Below are 20,105 nucleotides of genomic sequence, written 5' to 3'. Positions count from 1 at the left end.
TAGAAAAAAAAAAGATACATGCACTTATAGTTTTGTTCAGATTGTATATATTTGATTTTTTTTAAGCAATGTTTCGGGTTCGAGAATACTTGTTGAGAGAGTTAGGTTCACATACATATGAATGTTGCTGACTTCAATAAGATTACCTCTAATGTAAGGATATATGTGGGAAACCAAAAAAATGTATGAATTTTATACATTATCATTGTATTATCCATTCTTGAGATTTAATTGTTGTTGACTTTTCAAAACAAAAAAACTCAAATAAATGATATATGATGAAATATATGTGTATAAATCTTTAATATTTGGATAACGAGTGAAATGAAATTTAAATGGAGAAAGAGAGAAAGAAGTATAGAAGAGAGTTTGGGTCAAAGATGCACGCTTGCACGCGTGTGACTGTGCCCACCATGGCCACCATTTATGAAGAATAACCTTTGTGTTTGTGGTGCCAAATTCAAACTTCAACCATTAATTTTACTCGGTTATTTAAATATCACCTCTATTATAAATCATTTCTACACTTTTTTATAATTGTTTTACCCATTATTGGCCTATAAATGTGGAGTTTTTGTTACCGGAATTGATGTAAGATCTTACTAGATCTTTAGAATGATCAATAAATCAATAATTCAATTTATGTGAGTGATACTTATTGGAAGAACAACCACATATCTAAAATGAGTTAATTCTTTACCCATATAATGATGAGATATTTTTGTTAGTACCAAGAAATGTGGAGTTTTTGTTTGATATTGAGCTTTTTTTTATTGGATTGTAAATTTGTATTTAATAGTTGATGGTATTGGATACCTTAAATAACTTGCATACGTCAATTGATATATAGATCTCTTGTAATTTTCTATGAAAGGAATATGATATCAATATGATTCACTATTAGGTAAGATAATATATATATATATAGTATATATTTTCTTGATGATAGATAGGGTAATATATTGTTTATATAAGGTATTATTAATCAAGTTAACAAGTAGTAAACTGACATTGAGAGCTTTAATATTACAATTCTTAGACTTATTACTAGTAAGAGAAATTGGTACTTTCATGGCCAACATTACCAAACAAATTAAATAGCTATAATATTCAAGTTATGAAAAAGTTAGTATATTCGTCTTGTTTTTTTTTTGTTACAACGGAAATGTAAAAATACAACAAAACTAAAATATAGGTACAAATCTATATGTAGAATAGATGAAGCTCTTACAGGTAGTGTATCCAAGAACATCCAAGAGACATGGAGACTCAAACTAAGCTTGGCCAGGAAGTCAACCATCATGTTTCCTTCCCGAAAAATATGTTGAATACGAACCTGTCAATTTTTGTTTACTAAATCAGTGATGTTATGAATAACTGGATCCAGATGCTGAAGTTGAACCTGCAGCTTATTAGTGATTATGTGAATAACCTCAAGACAGTCACTCTCCAAGATTACAGCTCGATGACCCTAATCCTAAGCCAACCGAAGCCCATGATCAATAACAAGCAGCATATACATATGATAATTTATTCTAATGGTATATTCACTGATATAATTGTGGTCATGCAAATCATTTTTTAAGAACATTTAATGAATTATCAATAAGTTCTTCTAAACGTTATAGTTTATACTATAACTTTTACAACTTACAAACGCTGGTTCAATTCGTGGATTATGGTATCATTGGCAAAATAAGTTATAATAAAAAGTGTAAAAGTTTTCACATTATTGGAAACTAACAAAAAAAAAACACTAAAGGATATGAATTTAAAAGTCATGACAACTACTTGCTAAATTTGATAAATTGAACAACTATTTTTTCTTTCTTTTGTCTCAAAATCAATTGTACAAAATGATATGAATTTTATAGCAAATCATTTGTACCAAAAAATAAATAAATCATATTTACTAAATGTTGTGTTAGTGCTTCTTAAGTCTGAACTTTTTTTACAATAAAGTTTGACTCATATGCAATAGGATGTATATTTATTCATTATAACTAGAGTATGCAGCCATATTCATAAAGTAACAATACATAATTATTATATTCGATGATGCGATTTTTTACAAAACAATCATTTATTTAATAAAAATATTAAAAACATGTTGGAATTTGTGTAAAATAGGTCCAGCTTATATAATATGTAGTAATTTCGGCTTGACTTGTTACCTATTTTAAAAAATAAAGTCTATGATTGATCTAAAAATTCGTTCTATAAGCCTATTTAATAGTTTATTTTAATATAAGAATTTTAATATATTTTAATAAATGTTCACTTTTAAATGCATATTAAAATATATTTTTATATTGAAATTTTACATATAATATTTTAATCATTTTAAAATAGTAATACAAACACAAATATATAATATAATTATATAATATGACATATTAATTTAATAAACTTTCCAAATAATTTAAATATGTTTTTAAAAAGAATCTGTTAATAAAAAATCTAGTAAACCATGACATATCATAGACCAAATGATAGGTGCCTAACAAACATCTTAACAATTTCAACCCTTATTTACCAAATACTTAGAAAAATGCATACTTGAAGTTTAAGAAAAAAAGTCTTAGTATACACACGAATTTCAGCCACACAAAAAATTAAAACACTAATCCATTAATAAAAAGGAAAATGTTATGTCATAGTATTACTATTTATTATGCATAATAATGTGTTAAGTAATGGACCAAACTCCGGTCCAAATGGAAGTAACCCTTAGACTAAGGACTAGTATTTAATGAACAAGGATTCTTTCCATTAATAAAGAGGTAAGTGATTATTTTTACTCATATTTTTTATGGCAAAAATGTGATTTCATAGTAAATAAAATGATAAAAGTGTTATCACATGTCACTTTTTATATGTTATTATGTAGCACTTGTCTCTCCATTAATGGAGAAGATCCTTACTCATATCTAATATGCTTGATATTTTAAGGGTTTATTATATTGACCGAGTCATGTCTAATGGTACAGCGACAACAACATTTATTGTCTTACTTTTTGTTCACTCTATGTACCATAAACTCTGATTGTTTGAAAAAAATTACTAAAATTAAAATTATAATTATTAAATATTTTTATGATCAATTATATATCCTGACACATAGAATGATCCAAAGTTATGGGACATGCTGAATACATTGTTGACCGAGAGAATTGGTAAGAAAATAGAAACCAAAACCAACCACTCTCTTTCGATATACTTTAATGTTTTTATAGTATCTTTCTCTATAAGCAATACATTTATTATAGTCACACTCTCATTTTTTTAATGTAATTATAAACGAAACATGTTCAAGACTCAAGAGATAGACACTGATTGTGCCCCACTTCATTTATAACCTTGAAGCCCATTTTCTTCATTTCGGGTCATTAACAAATGAAAGCCCAATCATAACTAGTTGTAAATTATTGTATTATTTTTTTAAATGTATAAACATGATGTAAAATATGGTAGGTGCATCAAATAATATTTCTACTCATTTATGCAAACTTAATAGGTTTCACTAGTTCAAGTGGTACATACTTGATTTTCTTTAAGTAAAGTCTCAGGATCAAGTCATGTGGATGAAAAAAATATCCGTTAGGAGAGTTAGCCTCACATATCTGTGAATGTTCCCGACTCGGATAAGAATGCTTCAAGTACGAGGATACATGTGGGAAACCAAAAAACTATGAAGGTTCAATTTTGATAAACTTAGCAAACAGACTAAGTTTTAGGATCCATTTAATCCATACTAAGTTTTGTTATTATAAGACATTGAATTTCCTTGTTGAATTGAAAGTTCTTGTTAATAGATAAATATATCACTATCATTAAACCCAGTGAATAATTTTTTTTAAGTGAGTACAAGTGTTACTCAACCACTTCAATACCCAACATAATACCTAAATGTTACCTTAACCAACCACTTAAGTATCCTTAAAGAGAGATCAAATCAAAACAATCTTATTCTTTCAATTTTGATTGTCAATTTAATGCTTCTAGCTAACTAACTAAACTTTTCCATCCTAAAAGGTCCAAAACATTGTGGAAATTATGAGAGTATCTCACTTTCACAATGATGTAAGTGAAGAAACAACAAGTAGGAGGTGGGATAGTGAAGGCTGTCCAAATGGCTTCAATGCCAAGTAACTAGTAATCTTCAATCCATCAAACCTTATTGGTCCGCTCTATTCTTTCTCGGACCAAATCTGATATATTACTATTTTGTGTCACTCCATGTGCGAATAGATATGATTAGTCAAAAAAATATTTAGTAATTACAATTTTAATTTAAATATTTTTTTCGACCAATAAGATATGATGATATATAAAGTGATACAAAAAGTGTGATAAATGTGCTCCCATTCTTTGTGCCCCAAACTGCACTAGGCTTAGAACTTCAATCATGCCCTTCATAGTAAGCTACCTAACCCAACTTTTGTAAAGCTAGGAATATAATAGAATATTCAGCAGGGTACTTAGTTACATGCACTCAATGTTAAAAATACATAATGTTTAACAATCATGTGTTTCAACCTTTCAATCTTGATAACCACCTTAAACATATATAGGAATACTCTTTGAAGGTTGTCTTTGTCAATAGCACAAGGTAGAGGGAATAAGAACTATGGCTAGATGCCATCACAAATCATATACTATTATTGGAAAATATTACACCACATGCGAGATTGGCATGAAAAGAAAGTGAATATTATTATTAATAATGATTTTTTTTGTAATATCAAAGAGATGATATCTCAAACTATGTCCCAAATCATGTTTTAAAACAATGAAAATATGCAATGTGAATTAAAAAATTAAATATTTCTTATTTTTTTCTGTTTTTATTTCATCGTCATTAGTTTGGAACATAGTTTAAGACATACTTTGTGACAATCGGTTCTGGTACTATTTTTTTTACATGTTTTCCTCTCAATAATGGAGAGAAAACATAATACGTCGACCTCACCAATTTTTTTCTTTCCTCCATTCTTTTCAATGCAACTAAACAATGGAAAAACTCTTTTCTTTTTTCTTTCATTCCTCCCCTTTTCACCCCAACCAAACATAGCCTATGACTTCTATTATTTTTGGTATTTATTCTTGCTTGAGTAATATAAAAGTTCATAGTCCATTAGACACATTTGATGGTGAAAATATCATAAGAATAAAATGTGATATCATTATTATAAGCTCTTATCATGTATAGTATTTGGTAGATACCATATAACACAAATAAGAATAGAAGCATAACAAATTATAAAAGAGGGGGTGTATTTTTTTAGAGTATACATTTACTGTCTCACAAGTTGTGCAACTGCATGTGCCATCAACTGTGATTGTCTAGAAAATAATTAATTATTAATTTTTTAACTTAAATAGATTTTTCAACTAATAACAGACTAATAACACATGTAATGATACAACTTGTAGAACAACACCATTTATTTATTTTAAGGTTAAGAGTGAGGATCTACCTTTGCAGATGGTAGTGGTTAATGAATCAAATTGGACCTCACCACACTGGTCCATGTACTGTGTCTATATATGTTGTTAGGAAATATAATTGACCAAAAAATATTTAATATTTACAAATTACACTTAAATAATCTTTTTTAATCAATCAAAAAACGATAGTATATGAAGTGATACAAAAAGTGAAAGAACATAGGTGTTCCCCTTTATACTCATGTCCACCGTAGGGACAGTAGTCCACCAATCACCGACTTACTTTTCATCATATTCTCCACAGCTCTGACATTTTAGTCAGCTCCACCCACTTTAGCCAACATCTACTCACTCAATCACAAATTCTTCATCCAAGTGCTAATAATTTTTTTCCTTACAAAACTACTATAGTCTTTTATTGTTTTAAGTTGTTGTCATAATTTTTTCATATAGGTGTATTATAATTATTTTTATTTTCAAATCCATCTTTTAAATTATTTTGTTTTAAAATAATCCTAGTTATTTTTATTTGCCTTTTAACTTTAAAATTTGATTTTAATGATACAATTGTAGAAAAGTAATAAATAGATTTTATAGTTCTTTTGATTGAGAACCTCCAACTAAGTTTCACAAGATTCATTTTCCCACTATGAAGAGAACCCTTTCTTATTCAACATTTATGAGTAAGATATTTTTAAGATATTATTATTATTATTGTGTGGGATTATCCATTAAAAGAAGAAGTAAAATCATTAATTTTAATAGACCTCACATTAAATTGACATAAAAATAATTGTGTGATTGTTGAGATGCTAATATTTCTCATCACATTTGAGTTTTTTCAGTGTCCCGTGTGACTTGCTCTATTTGCTTTTACACAATCTTTCAATCTCCGCTATCCTCATGGTAAAGTTTTTACTATTTTTATATTTTAAACATTAAAGAATAATCACCCTTCATCTCCATTTAAATTTAAACACAATAATAACTATTATCTTTTCAGGAAAAAATGTGAATGGTACTGGATGAATTTTGTACCGTGTTACTATATTATTTATCATTGATATTTTTAAAACAAGTAATATAAATAAATGATGAATAATATTCATAATAATATATTATAAATACAATGCATATTACAACCTTCATTAATAAAAAGCAAAATAAGGAAAGTAGACCAATAACGTGTTGGTCAAGTAGTGTAATACCTTGCTAAATCTTAGGATGACCAAAATGTCAAAAGTTTGATTTCTAAGAACGACAACCACGTATGCTGAAGGATTAGTTTTCCTAATACCACATATGCTCAGGGACAACCATATATGTTGAGGGACAACCACATACTCAAGTAGTACCAAAGAATACGGAAGTGAGAAATGATAGTATAAAAAACTCTTGTCGGTGTAAACATCTTTTTCTGAGAAACAAAAACACCTAAACTTGTATTATTTGCATTATTAGGCAAATAGCCCACCCAGCATTATTGTGTATATACACACACACACAAGTACTCAGTGATCAAAAATTGTACACAGATTCTTTCAGTTCTTCAAATTGCCTCTACGCCAAAAACAACAGCTGTATTCACTCATTATATAAACATTCCTTCCACCTTCTCTAATCTATCACGGGTTACTATAAAACAATCTCAAACTTTCCCATTTTTCCTTCCTCTGCACTCAAAAATCGTTTTTTCATACATAATAACAACCATACCATACCCTTTTGTTTATTTTCCATTTTCTCCTTCATTCACCTTCAAAAAGTAAACTTTCATAGATCATAAGCATACCCTTTTGTCTGTTTTTCTTTTATATCTCACTTGTTTTCTGTTTTGAGTTTTCAAAGGTTGTAATATAATGGCCTACATTCAAAACAGAGAACCTATCTCCTCCATTTTCATTTGTTTCTCATTTTTCATAGCCACTGGTTTGTTAACATATGAGAAGGTTAATGGGCAAACATCAAGTATTGTTTTTGCCTGTGATGTTGCAAAGAACCCTGCTTTGGGTGGATATGGATTCTGTGATATTTCATTGTCAGTGGAAGATAGAGTTTCAGACCTTGTGAAGAGGCTTACATTGCAAGAGAAAATAGGGAACTTGGGTGATTCTGTTGCTGAGATTAGTAGACTTGGGATTCCAAAATATAAGTGGTGGTCTGAGGCACTTCATGGTGTATCAAATGTTGGTCCTGGCACACATTTTTCTAGTTTGGTTCCTGGTGCTACAAGTTTCCCTATGCCAATTCTCACTGCAGCTTCTTTCAACACTACTCTCTTTGAAGCCATTGGAAAGGTGAGTTTTTTCATCATTTTATGTTCTCAATGTCTTTAAGTTTTTACCTTTTTGTTTGTTTTTTCCCTTCCCAACCCACTCATAAGTGAAAGATTTATTGTAATGAGTAGGAAGTAATATAATAAATATAAAGTGTAACTATAATGAGATATATTTGATATATGTTATAATAATATTACATGAATATGATTTATATTCAAGGAGAGCATAATTTATAAACAGAAGATAGGAAGTTATTGAAGTTGGTAGTTTTTAAAAAAAAATGAAAATATGGGTACAGTGAGATTTTCAATGTGAATTTATTCAAGTGATGTTGTTAAGGAGACACTCTTTATTAAGGAAATAAAGATAGAAATTTTGCATTAGAAATAAACACACTCTTTTAAGATTTTCAAGACAAACTTTCTATATTTTAAATCCTTAAACTGTTAAAGGTACCCTTTATACAATTAGATTCATGAATCAAAATGCAGTTTTTTATTTGATAGGTTTTGATCTCCAAGAAATAAATAAAAAATAAACTTCTATTTTGGTAAGTGATGGACTGATGCTTAAACTATATGGTTAATGAACTAAGAAGATATATTAATTCACCATAATGAATTACAAAATTGTTTTAAATAATAAAAATACAGATTTCATTATATTTTAGCACTTCAGAATTATGATTCTTGTAATTAACAATTTAACATAGAGTTACACTTAAGCACTATTCTAATAGAAGTTTGATTCAAATGGTGCTTATGGCATGGCCAATTTTGGTTGATTTCTTTGCAGGTTGTTTCAACAGAAGCTAGAGCAATGTACAATGTAGGATTGGCTGGTTTAACATATTGGTCACCAAACATCAACATATTTAGAGACCCTAGATGGGGAAGAGGACAAGAAACACCAGGGGAAGATCCTTTACTAGCTAGCCAATATGCAATACAATATGTCAAAGGTCTACAACAAACTGATGATGCCGACTTTAACAAGCTCAAGGTTGCTGCTTGTTGCAAACACTATACAGCTTATGATCTTGATAACTGGAAAGGTGTTCAGCGTTACACTTTCAATGCCGTGGTAAGAACTAAGATGTCTAGTATTTTGTATGAAATTTTTTAGGAGTGTGATAATTCGATTTGGACTTCGAAAATCACTCTCTCGTATGCTTTTTCTTGTTAACTTTTATTAGGTGACAAAGCAAGATATGGATGACACATTCCAACCACCATTTAAGAGTTGTGTGATTGAAGGGAATGTTGCCAGTGTCATGTGTTCCTACAACCAGGTTAATGGAAAACCAACCTGTGCAGATCCAGACCTTCTTAAGGGGATTATCCGAGGGGAATGGAAATTAAACGGGTATCTTTTAGTTTCTCCAAACTCACGTCTAATTATGTTTAGCAGTTCATGTTTGTTGTAGATGTTTTCTGTATAGTAATATGGATGTGTTGTATGCAGATATATAGTTTCTGATTGTGACTCAGTAGAAGTGCTTTTCAAAGATCAACACTATACCAGCACTCCTGAAGAAGCTGCGGCCAAATCCATTCTTTCAGGTAAAAAAATATATAGAGAGAAGACTATATATTCACATACTCATAGGCAAATGCTGAATTTTCAATATAGCATGACATTGTTTTTATTTACATAAGTCCTTGTTTGCAAATTATATAACACGACTGTTCACTTATCTTTGCCATATGTAAATTTGATTTCACAGGGTTGGATTTAGACTGTGGAAATTATCTTGGCCAATATACACAGGGGGCTGTGGATAAAGGTCTTGTGGATGAAGCATCCATCAATGCTGCTGTCTTCAACAATTTTGCCACGTTGATGCGTCTTGGTTTCTTTGATGGTGATCCGAGTAAGCAACCTTATGGAAACTTGGGTCCAAAGGATGTCTGCGCTCCAGATAACCAGGAACTCGCCCGCGAAGCTGCAAGGCAAGGGATTGTATTGCTTAAAAATAGTCCAGGATCACTGCCGCTAAATGCCAAAGCCATTAAATCATTGGCAGTCATAGGCCCCAATGCTAATGTTACTAGTGTCATGATCGGAAATTATGCAGGTATCAAAATTTCCAACTCTTATAATTTATATATGCATATGACTTGGCCATATGTATATGAAGTTCGGAACTAGGCCATATCTGGTAAATTTATCAAATATTTCTCTGTAGAAGCATCAAACTTAATGTCTTTTTTATCAGGTTCATTAATAATCATATAATCGGATCCCAAAATCTTCATAGTGTCCTCCAACAACAGTGTTTTTACGGCAAAAGAAGTTGTTGAGTAATATAATCTATTTTTGCTAAACATGCAGTAGCCTAAGAAAAACCTGATTTTGGTTTCGAATAGAATTTTGTACCAGATATAGTTTGAAACAAACACACCCTCAGTAAATGAAGGAAAATGGTTTATTATAGTTTTTTTCTTTACCTTCACTTAACATCACATTTAACAAGTACCTGAATATTTTACAGGTATCCCTTGTAAATATATAACACCTTTGCAAGGCTTAGCAGACTTAGTTCCTACAACCTACGCTCCTGGCTGTCCTGATGTGCACTGTGCCAATGCTCAGGTAGTTGATGCCACTCAGATTGCAGCGTCGGCAGATGCAAGTGTGATTATAGTTGGCGCGAGTCTAGCAATAGAGGCGGAAAGTCTTGATAGAGATAACATTCTTCTTCCAGGACAACAACAACTTCTTGTGACTGAAGTTGCAAATGCGTCAAAGGGACCTGTGATTCTTGTCATAATGTCCGGTGGAGGCATGGATGTCTCTTTTGCTAAAACTAATGATAAAATCAAAAGCATTCTCTGGGTTGGATACCCTGGCGAAGCCGGTGGAGCTGCCATAGCTGATGTGATTTTTGGATTTCATAATCCTAGTAAGTCATTCACAGTCTCCGCACCATTTTGAGTAAACCCTCAATTTAGTCCTCCAAAGATAATAGTGTTGCTAATTAAGCCCTTGAAAGATATAAAACAGTGTTAAATTTTTGGACTTGACCCAAGTCCTTAGAAGAACCAATGCCACCACATTTTAAATATTTTCAAGGACCTAACTCGTGACGGAAGACTTTCAAATACCTAACTCGTGACACTATTATCTTTATAGGACTAAATTGCAGATATACTCGGAAGATTTCATTTAATGGCACAGCTTTGACATTCATGCATGATTTTGTGATGCAGGTGGAAGGCTACCTATTACATGGTATCCACAATCATATGTAGACAATGTACCAATGACCAACATGAACATGAGGGCAGATCCTGCTACAGGTTACCCTGGCAGATCATATAGGTTTTATAAAGGCGAAACCGTTTACTCATTTGGAGATGGCATGAGCTTCTTCGCTATTGGGCACAAATTAGTTCAAGCACCCGAGATGGTGTCTATTCCACTATCTGAAGATCACGAATGCCGGTCCTCAGAATGCAAGTCACTTGATGTTGCCGACGAGCATTGTCAAAATTTAGCATTTGATATTCAAATCGGTGTCAAAAACACGGGGAAAATGAACGCTAGACATACAGTGTTATTGTTCTTTAGCCCTCCTGATGTGCACAATGCACCTCAGAAACACTTGGTCGGTTTTGAGAAAGTGCACTTGGCTGGAAAATCAGAATCACAGGTTAAGTTCAAGGTAGATGTTTGCAAGGATTTGAGTGTGGTTGATGAACTTGGCAACAGAAGAGTTCCCTTGGGAAAGCATCTACTTCATGTTGGAAACTTGAAGCACTCATTGAGTGTGAGGATTTGAAACAAATCCTTTGCACTGAGGTTCCATTTTTTTCTTTCTCCTAGGCATTTCCTTAAAAGATTATTTTAAGGAACCAGACACAAGTTTGAGATAACTCAAACAAATTTATCAGATTTGTAATGCTGTATTCAAATCACAAAATTGCAATGAAAATAAATTTTTGACTGTAGCTTTCATTATATTCAATCATGTAAAAGGGAATTTGTTATACACCTCGACAGAAATATGAATCTCCATGATCCCACTGAGAACTACAATTCTCAGGAATTCAAGTTATTTATAGATCCATCCTCATAAAAAAATAATCTTTAATATTTTTACATCTTAATTTTGTAAAAAAAAATCATCTTTTATGCAGAAGAGTACTATAATATAAAGTACTAAAATCAATTAATCATCATGGTCCATTATTCTTAAACATGTAGAACTTCATTGGTTCATTGGTTTTCGGGTTAAACTGACCGGTATAAACCGATTTTCACAATCCGATTAAGGTAGTAGATCCTCTAATTAGATTAGCAAGGATGTCCATTGGGTCTCCTAATAGGAACATTGGACATTTTGACATTCTTATCCTAAAACAAACATCATACTAGGAAGGAAAGTAAGAAGGAATGTGTATAAGGAAATTAGACCACTGAATCAATATCTGGTGCAGTAAATTCAGCATCATACTTTATGTTTCTTTAATTTCAATAGCATATCCTATTCAAGCAAATATCATCATCATTCAATTAAAATAAACGTTAATATTATATTATATTATATATATCTATATTTGAAAGTTTAAATTAAGATCAAAACGTATTATATAACATATCTGATTTTGAATATACAGTAACAGACCCATGCAATAAAACACGTGCATGCTTAACAAACAGTATAAAAAGCCTTTCTCTGTTTACAATTTCTTCACACAAAAATAAACAGAGCAAATAGTATTAAACCTTTACATAACACTCTCATATGAGATACTTGTAGAGTCTTCCATTCTTGTTTAGTATTTGAGTTAATTTTTATACTTTGAAACCTCATTCATAACAATGTCTTTCACTAAAAACAGAGCACACTCTGTTTCCTCCTTTTTGCTCTGTTTCTCATATTTGATTTTGACTTGTTTGTTAACCTCTGAGAAGGTTAATGGGCAAATAAGTTTTGCTTGTGATGTTTCAAAGAACCCAGTTTTGGGTGAATATAAATTCTGTAACACTTCATTGGCAGTGGAAGAGAGAGTTTATGACCTTGTGAGTAGCCTAACATTGCAAGAGAAAATAGGTTACTTGGGTGATACTGTTGCTGAGTTAACTAGGCTTGGGATTCCAAAATATGGGTGGTGGTCAGAAGCACTTCATGGTGTATCAAATGTTGGTCGTGGTGCTACTTTTTTTTCTGATGTGATTTCTGGTGCAACAAGTTTTCCTATGCCAATTCTCACTGCAGCTTCATTCAATGCAACCCTCTTTGAAGCTATTGGAAGAGTGAGTTTTCTTTTCATTTTCTCTTTCTTTATTTGGATTGTTCAGATGGGGTTCTTCAAAATCTGTGGAAATGTGCTGTCTTTAATTCTAGTACATAACCAAGTTGGTGGTACTCCAAATAAAGGGTTCAAATTTATCTTGGAAAGATATGTTTGGTTCTTATGGTAAAAAATGAAAAGTTTAATTTGGTCCTAAAAGTGTTGCTAAAAGTTATTCTAGACTAATTTAACCGATATTTGATATTTTAAACTTTCCAAAACCAAATATGTCTCTTTGTTTTTTGGGACCAAAATGGATATCTTTATGATCTTATTTTTTACATTCATAAGTGGTAATGCAATCTTTTATTAATTTCATTAGAGTCATTATTAGGGGAATGGTGTTGAAACATGTGGAATAGTTGAAGCTATTCATTATTCTTTGTTAAGGGAAGTAGATTGGTTGAAAACCATTATTTTGTTGCAGAATGATGATTTTGTGACTAGACACTATTCTAGAAAAAGTGTGATTCAAATGGTGTTCATGGCAGGGTAACTTTGGTTGATTTCTTTGCAGGTTGTTTCAACAGAAGCCAGAGCAATGTACAATGTAGGATTGGCTGGTTTGACATATTGGTCACCAAACGTGAACATATTTAGAGACCCAAGGTGGGGAAGAGGACAAGAGACACCAGGGGAAGACCCTTTACTAGCTAGCAAATATGCAACAGGATATGTCAAAGGTCTACAACAAACTGATGATGTTAACTCCACCAAGCTCAAGGTTGCTGCTTGTTGCAAACACTACACAGCATATGATCTTGATACCTGGAAAGACGTCGACCGGTTAACATTCAATGCTGTGGTAACATACATTTGATTGAAAATTTCGGGAGTATTTGGACTTGGAAAATCGTTTTCTTATCTGCTTTTGCTTGTTAACTTTGTTAGGTGACTGATCAAGACATGTATGACACATTCCAACCACCATTTAAGAGTTGTGTGGTTGATGGCAATGTTGCTAGTGTTATGTGTTCTTACAACCAGATAAATGGAAAGCCATCGTGCGCAGACCCTGCGCTACTTAAGGCGGTTGTCCGAGAGGAGTGGAGATTAAACGGGTATGTTATGTTTCTCCGATTGCTCATCTACTTATGTTTAGTTGTTCATATTTGTTGTAGATTTTGTCCTCATAATAACATGAATATGTGGTTTATGCAGATATATAGTTTCTGATTGTGACTCTGTAGAAGTGCTTTACAAAAATCAGCACTACACCGCCACTCCTGAAGAAGCTGCAGCTAAATCCATTATAGCAGGTACAAACTATGAAAAAGACTATACTTACACATTCACCAGCAATTGCTGAATTGCCAATCAATTAATGTTATTGTTGTTTGCATAAGTCTTGGATACCAAATTAAATAAGACACTTTCTTGCTTATCTTTGCTATATGTAACTTTGATTTAACAGGGTTGGACTTGGACTGTGGAAGTTATCTTGGCCAATATACACAAGGGGCTATAGACAATGGGCTTGTGGAAGAAGTAGACGTTGAGACTGCAATCTCGAACAATTTCGCCGTGTTGATGCGTCTTGGTTTCTTTGATGGCAATCCAGCCAAGCAACCTTACGGAAACCTTGGTCCAACGGATGTCTGCACTTCCGATAACCAGGAACTCGCCCGCGAAGCTGCAAGGCAAGGGATTGTCTTGCTTAAAAACGATCAAGAATCACTGCCTCTTAATAACCAAACGATTAAATCATTGGCAGTAATAGGGCCAAATGCTAATGCTACATCCGTCATGATTGGGAATTATGCAGGTATCAAGATTTCCAAAGCTTATAATTTGTGTATGCATATGAATTGGCTATATGGATATAAAGTTGGGAACTAGGCCAAATATGGTAAATCTATTAGTTATTTCTCTGTAGAAGCACTGAACTTTTTTATCAAATGGTCTGTTGTTATAATTGAAGAGTTATTTCACGTACCCTCTCCTTAACATCGGATTTGACAAGTTCTCTAAAATTTTGCAGGCATCCCTTGCAAATATACATCACCCTTGGATGGTTTAACAGCCATAGTTCCAACAAACTATTCTCCTGGCTGTTCTGATGTGCAATGTGCCAATGCCCAGATAGATGATGCCGCGGCTATGGCAGCGTCTGCAGACGCAACTGTGATTATAGTTGGAGCGAGTCTAGACATAGAGGCAGAAAGTCGTGATAGAGATAACATTCTTCTCCCAGGACAACAACAATTTCTAGTGACTGAAGTTGCAAATGCATCAAAGGGACCTGTGATTCTTGTCATAATGTCTGGTGGAGGCATGGATGTGTCCTTTGCTAAAACTAACGATAAAATCGCAAGCATCCTCTGGGTTGGCTACCCCGGTGAAGCTGGTGGAGCTGCCATAGCGGATGTGATTTTTGGAGCTCACAATCCAAGTAAGTCATTCACAATCTCCCTTATATATCAATAAGATTCATGTAATCCTCCAAAGATAAGTGTAAGTAATTAAGTCCATTGAAGATGTAAAATAGTGTCAACTTGTTATAGTTTATTGATGATTTAAGTCCTTAGAAGGACCAACATGGTGAATATTCAAATCTCTTAAGAACCGGTGACCGTATTTCATTCAATAATGATACAACTTTGACACTCCTGGATGATTTTGTGATGCAGGTGGAAGGCTACCTATAACATGGTATCCACAATCATATGTAACCAAGGTACCAATGACCAACATGAACATGAGGGCAGATCCTACTACAGGTTACCCTGGTAGATCATACAGATTTTATACAGGGGAAACTGTTTTCCCATTTGGATATGGAATGAGCTTCTCTGGTGTCAAGCACAAAATAGTTAAAGTGCCTCAGATGGTGTCTATTCCACTAGCACAAGATCACGTGTGCCGGTCCTCGCAATGCAAATCACTCGAACTTGCTGAGGAGCATTGTCAAAACTTGGCATTTGATATTCATCTTGAGGTCAAGAACATGGGGGAAATGAACAGTCAGCACACAGTGCTATTGTTCTTTAGTCCTCCTGATGTGCACAATGCACCTCGGAAACAACTAGTGGGTATCGAGAAAGTGCACATAGCAGGAAAATCAAAAGCACAGGTTAGATTCAAGGTAGATGTTTGCAAGGATTTGAGTGTCGTTGATGAACTTGGCAACATGAAAGTTCCATTGGGAGAGCATTTGCTTCATATTGGAGACTTGAAGCATGCCTTGACTGTGAAGATTTGAAACAAGTCTTCAAATCCTTTGCACAGATTTTCTTTTTTTCCTTTTTTTTTCCTAACTGGTTTCCTTGAAAGAAATATTGTAAGGTACCAGAAAAAAAACAGGTAAATGCAATAAATTTATCAGATTAGTACTATTGTACTCAAATAACAAATTTGAAATGAAAATATATTTCTTTCTTTTTTACTAGAGCTCTCATTATAATTTGATAATGTTGTTATACAACTTATCAGAAATATGAATCTCCATGATTCAGATAATTCTCAAGAACTCAAGTTATTTGTAGAACTATCTTTAACAAAAACTCATCTTTGGTGTTTTTTTGTTGAAGATACTTATAATGTGACTATTAATATTGAGATTCACATTATGAGTCTTTAATGTAAAACTCAAGTAAACTCCAATAACCAGTGAAGTTTATCAAGTTCAAATAATAATTGAGAACTCAAAAAATATGTTCAAATTCAAATAATAAGAAAACATTAATATTAAGATATCAAATTCAACTATCCATAACATCACAGAATATTGTGCAAACATAGAACAATTTCCTATTGCTAAACTGCAAATAAGCCTATCATGCTATGGCAGTGCTGCTGGTTGAGACGCGCTCATGCTTTGTTTCAGATTGATGGTGTGGTTGAATATTCTCTGCCATCTCTTGCTCTGTTTCAGATTCTCTGCCATCTCTAGCTCTGTTTCGGATTATTGGGAACAAACAAACAATCAAATAGTAAAGAGTATAGAGACAAGAGAATAACACAAGAGATTTGGTAACGAGGTTCAGCCAACTGTGCCTACGTCCCGGGGTTATTAGAGAATAAAGATTAGAGAATAAAGATTAGTGTTTTACCACTATATATTATTAGAGAATAAAGATTAGTGTTTTACCATTGTTCTCCCTGTTACATTAGGTTTACATAACATCAATATATATAATATATATAGCTATTTACTCCAACCTTTTACATCAGCCCAAACCCATAACTTGTATTGCTGTTATATATGAGTCATTGCACAACAATCTTCACCTTGACGAATATCATCAATCTCCATCTTCCGCCATTGGGTTGGGGGTGCTCCATAGTCCATCATCAGTGAATGTTCAACAAGCTCCTCAGGCAATGCCTGAACTTGTCCACGGTAACCGTTTTGGTTCCATCATCAGTGAACCTTTTGCAATAGTATCTGCCCACAAACTACCAACTCTCTGATCTTATGAAATCTCACATCAATATGTTTGGTCCTAGCATGATACACCTGATTCTTTGTCAAGAAGATAGCACTCTGACTGTCACAATACAGCGGAACTCCACCTTGTTCAATGCCTAACTCGTTTACTAGCCCCATAAGCCACAAGGCTTCCTTAGAAGCTTTACCAGCTGCCATGTACTATGCTTCAGTTGTGGACATAGCAACAACAGACTGAACTGATGATCTCCACAGAATTGGTCCACCTGCAAGGGTGAAGACAAGTTGTGGACCTTCTATCATCTAAGTCTCCTGCATAGTCTGAATCAACATAACCAATAACTGAAGGCTTACTCTGTTGGCTGCTAAACATGATACCGAGACCTGTAGTCCCCTTCAAATATCTGAAAATCCATTTGATCGCTTTCCAATGTTGCTTCCCTGGTTTGAACATGTACTTGCATACTTGACTAACTCCTTATGCCAAGTCCGGTCTAGTACAAACCATAACATACATCAAACACTATACTGGCATATGGAACCTTTGACATGTATTTCTTCTCTTCATCTGTCTTTGGACACTGATCTAGGGAAAGCTTGAAGTGATTTGCCAATGGAGTGCTCACTACTTTAGCATTGCTCATATCAAATCTCTCTAAGATCTTTTCAACATAGCTTTGCTGGGAGAGCCATAGTTTTCTAGCTCCCCTATCCCTGTGAATCTCCATCCCAAGAATCTTCCTAGCAGCCCCTATATCTTTCATGTCAAACTCCTTACCTAACATGACTTTTAGCTCATTGATTTCACTAAAATGATTAGCAACAATCAACATATCATCAATATAAAGTAACAGAAAAATAAACGAACCATCGTCAAAGCTTCTCACATAAACACAACAATCATACTCACACGCTTATAACCAAACTTCAACATATAAGTGTCAAACCGCTTGTATCACTATATGAGAGACTGCTTCAACCCATATAGAGACTTCTTCAACTTGCAAACCAAGTGACTCTGTCCAGCTGCACTGAACCCCTCTGGTTGTGTCATGTAAATTTTCTCCTCTAATTCACCATGGAGAAAGGCAGTCTTCACATCCATCTGTTCTAAGTGCATATCCCCCTGATAGAAGTCTGTCTCACCACTGGGGAGAAAATCTCATTGTAGTCGATCCCCTTATGCTGTGAATACCCTTTTGCTACAAGATGAGCCTTGAACTTTTTCCTTTCTTTTTCTGATACTGCTGGCTTCCTCTTGTACACCCACTTGCACCCAACTGCACGCTTGTCTGGGGGCAATGGAACAAGCTCCCAAGTTTGGTTCTTCTGTAGAGACTCCATTTCCTCCATCATGGCACTCATCCATTGTTCTTTCTCCTGGCAGTTTATAGTCTATTGAAAGCTACATGGATCTCCTGAACTGATATGGAGAGCAACTGAAGCCATATCCTCAAAGTCATATCTTTTTGGAGGTTTGATAGGACGTCTATCCCTGTCTCTAGCAAGTAGATACTCCTGCACACCTGAACTCTATGCCTGAGAATCATCATGTTCTTGAGTTGAACTAGTGCATGGTTCCTTGCCTTTATTCACCTGAAACATTTCATTGCTCACTGGAATCATATTTGATCCCAAAGTCTCTCCATTTGGCATGGGCACCTCTGTCAAAACTGACTGTTTCATCATGAAATCTTCATCAAACACTGCATCTTTGCTCAACACCACCTTTCTAGAAACTGGATCCCATAACTTGAACCCCTTCACACCTTTGGTATATCCAATGAAGATACACCTCTTTGAATTGACTATTATAATTGACTATGTTAGATCGTTCATCACTGGGTACATGTACACAAGCAGGACAACTAAATATGCGTAACATATTATAATTGACTATGTTACCTGTCCATACTTCTTCTGCAACTTTACCATCCAATGAAGCCCGTGGTGATCTATTGATGACATAACATGTCATACTAAGTGCCTCTGCCTAAAATCCTTTGGAAAGTCCAGCATTCAGTCTCATACATCTGGCCCTCTCTGTAAGAGTTCTATTCATCCTCTCTGCAACACCATTCTGCTGAGGAGTCTTCTTCACTGAAAAGTGTCTCTGAATGCCATGTTCCTCACAGAATTTCTGAAACTGTGAGTTTTTGTACTCCGTACCATTATCTGACCTCATTTATTTGATTTTCCTACCAGTCTGGTTCTCTACCTCTACCTTCCAAACGTTGAACTTGGCAAAGACTTCTGACTTATGCTTCAGAAAATATACGCAGACCTTGCGAGAAAAGTCATCAACGAAGGTAACAAAATACCTAGAACCTCCTAGGCATGGTTCCTGAGTGGGTCCCCATACATCAGTGTGGACATAATCTAGAATGCCTCGAGTCCTGTGTTGGCCAGCCTTGAAACTAACTCGTGTCTGTTTCCCAAGCACACAATACTTGCACAAATCTAGCTTGCATTTGCTGACTCCCCTCAACAGTCCTCTTTTGCATAGTTCTGTCATACCACGCACACTCATGTGTCCCAAACGCATGTGCCATAATTTTGTAGCACCATGGTCTGAATCTACTGAGATCTCTTCAGCCACTCCAGCAACTCCACATACAAATATTCTCCCTAACAACTTGTAAGTGTTCCTTGCAATCCTTTTACCCTTCATCATAGTCAGAGCAC

General features: G+C 33.9%; 2 protein-coding genes across 2 annotated transcripts; both read left to right on the top strand.

The window, feature by feature from the left end:
* LOC109330272 (beta-xylosidase/alpha-L-arabinofuranosidase 1-like) lies at window positions 6,965-11,693 on the top strand. The gene is made up of 7 exons (XM_019564407.1): window positions 6,965-7,748; window positions 8,526-8,813; window positions 8,926-9,095; window positions 9,195-9,292; window positions 9,457-9,807; window positions 10,225-10,635; window positions 10,943-11,693. Exons 1-7 carry the CDS (start codon window positions 7,311-7,313, stop codon window positions 11,512-11,514), a joined length of 2,328 nt encoding a protein of 775 aa, XP_019419952.1. The 5' UTR covers window positions 6,965-7,310; the 3' UTR covers window positions 11,515-11,693.
* Window positions 12,543-16,411, top strand: LOC109330273 (beta-xylosidase/alpha-L-arabinofuranosidase 1-like). The gene is made up of 7 exons (XM_019564408.1): window positions 12,543-12,992; window positions 13,548-13,835; window positions 13,922-14,091; window positions 14,192-14,289; window positions 14,445-14,795; window positions 15,012-15,422; window positions 15,661-16,411. The coding sequence occupies exons 1-7, from the start codon at window positions 12,558-12,560 to the stop codon at window positions 16,230-16,232; spliced, it is 2,325 nt and encodes a 774-aa protein (XP_019419953.1). The 5' UTR covers window positions 12,543-12,557; the 3' UTR covers window positions 16,233-16,411.

The sequence above is a fragment of the Lupinus angustifolius genome, chromosome LG16 (genome assembly GCF_001865875.1).
Source record: "Lupinus angustifolius cultivar Tanjil chromosome LG16, LupAngTanjil_v1.0, whole genome shotgun sequence".
Classification (NCBI taxonomy): domain Eukaryota; kingdom Viridiplantae; phylum Streptophyta; class Magnoliopsida; order Fabales; family Fabaceae; genus Lupinus; species Lupinus angustifolius.
Note: the sequence above shows the minus strand (reverse complement) of the source record. Positions and strands in the feature narration are given on the sequence as shown.

Excerpts from the sequence above, each read along its gene's own strand:
- LOC109330273 (XM_019564408.1), top strand. The coding sequence starts at position 12,558 with ATGTCTTTCACTAAAAACAGAGCACACTCTGTTTCCTCCTTTTTGCTC. Across the intron at positions 14,092-14,191 it reads GAGGAGTGGAGATTAAACGG|ATATATAGTTTCTGATTGTG; the intron begins GTATGTTATGTT and ends TGGTTTATGCAG. Across the intron at positions 14,290-14,444 it reads AGCTAAATCCATTATAGCAG|GGTTGGACTTGGACTGTGGA; the intron begins GTACAAACTATG and ends TTGATTTAACAG.
- LOC109330272 (XM_019564407.1), top strand. The coding sequence starts at position 7,311 with ATGGCCTACATTCAAAACAGAGAACCTATCTCCTCCATTTTCATTTGT. Across the intron at positions 7,749-8,525 it reads TCTTTGAAGCCATTGGAAAG|GTTGTTTCAACAGAAGCTAG; the intron begins GTGAGTTTTTTC and ends ATTTCTTTGCAG. Across the intron at positions 10,636-10,942 it reads TTTTGGATTTCATAATCCTA|GTGGAAGGCTACCTATTACA; the intron begins GTAAGTCATTCA and ends TTTGTGATGCAG.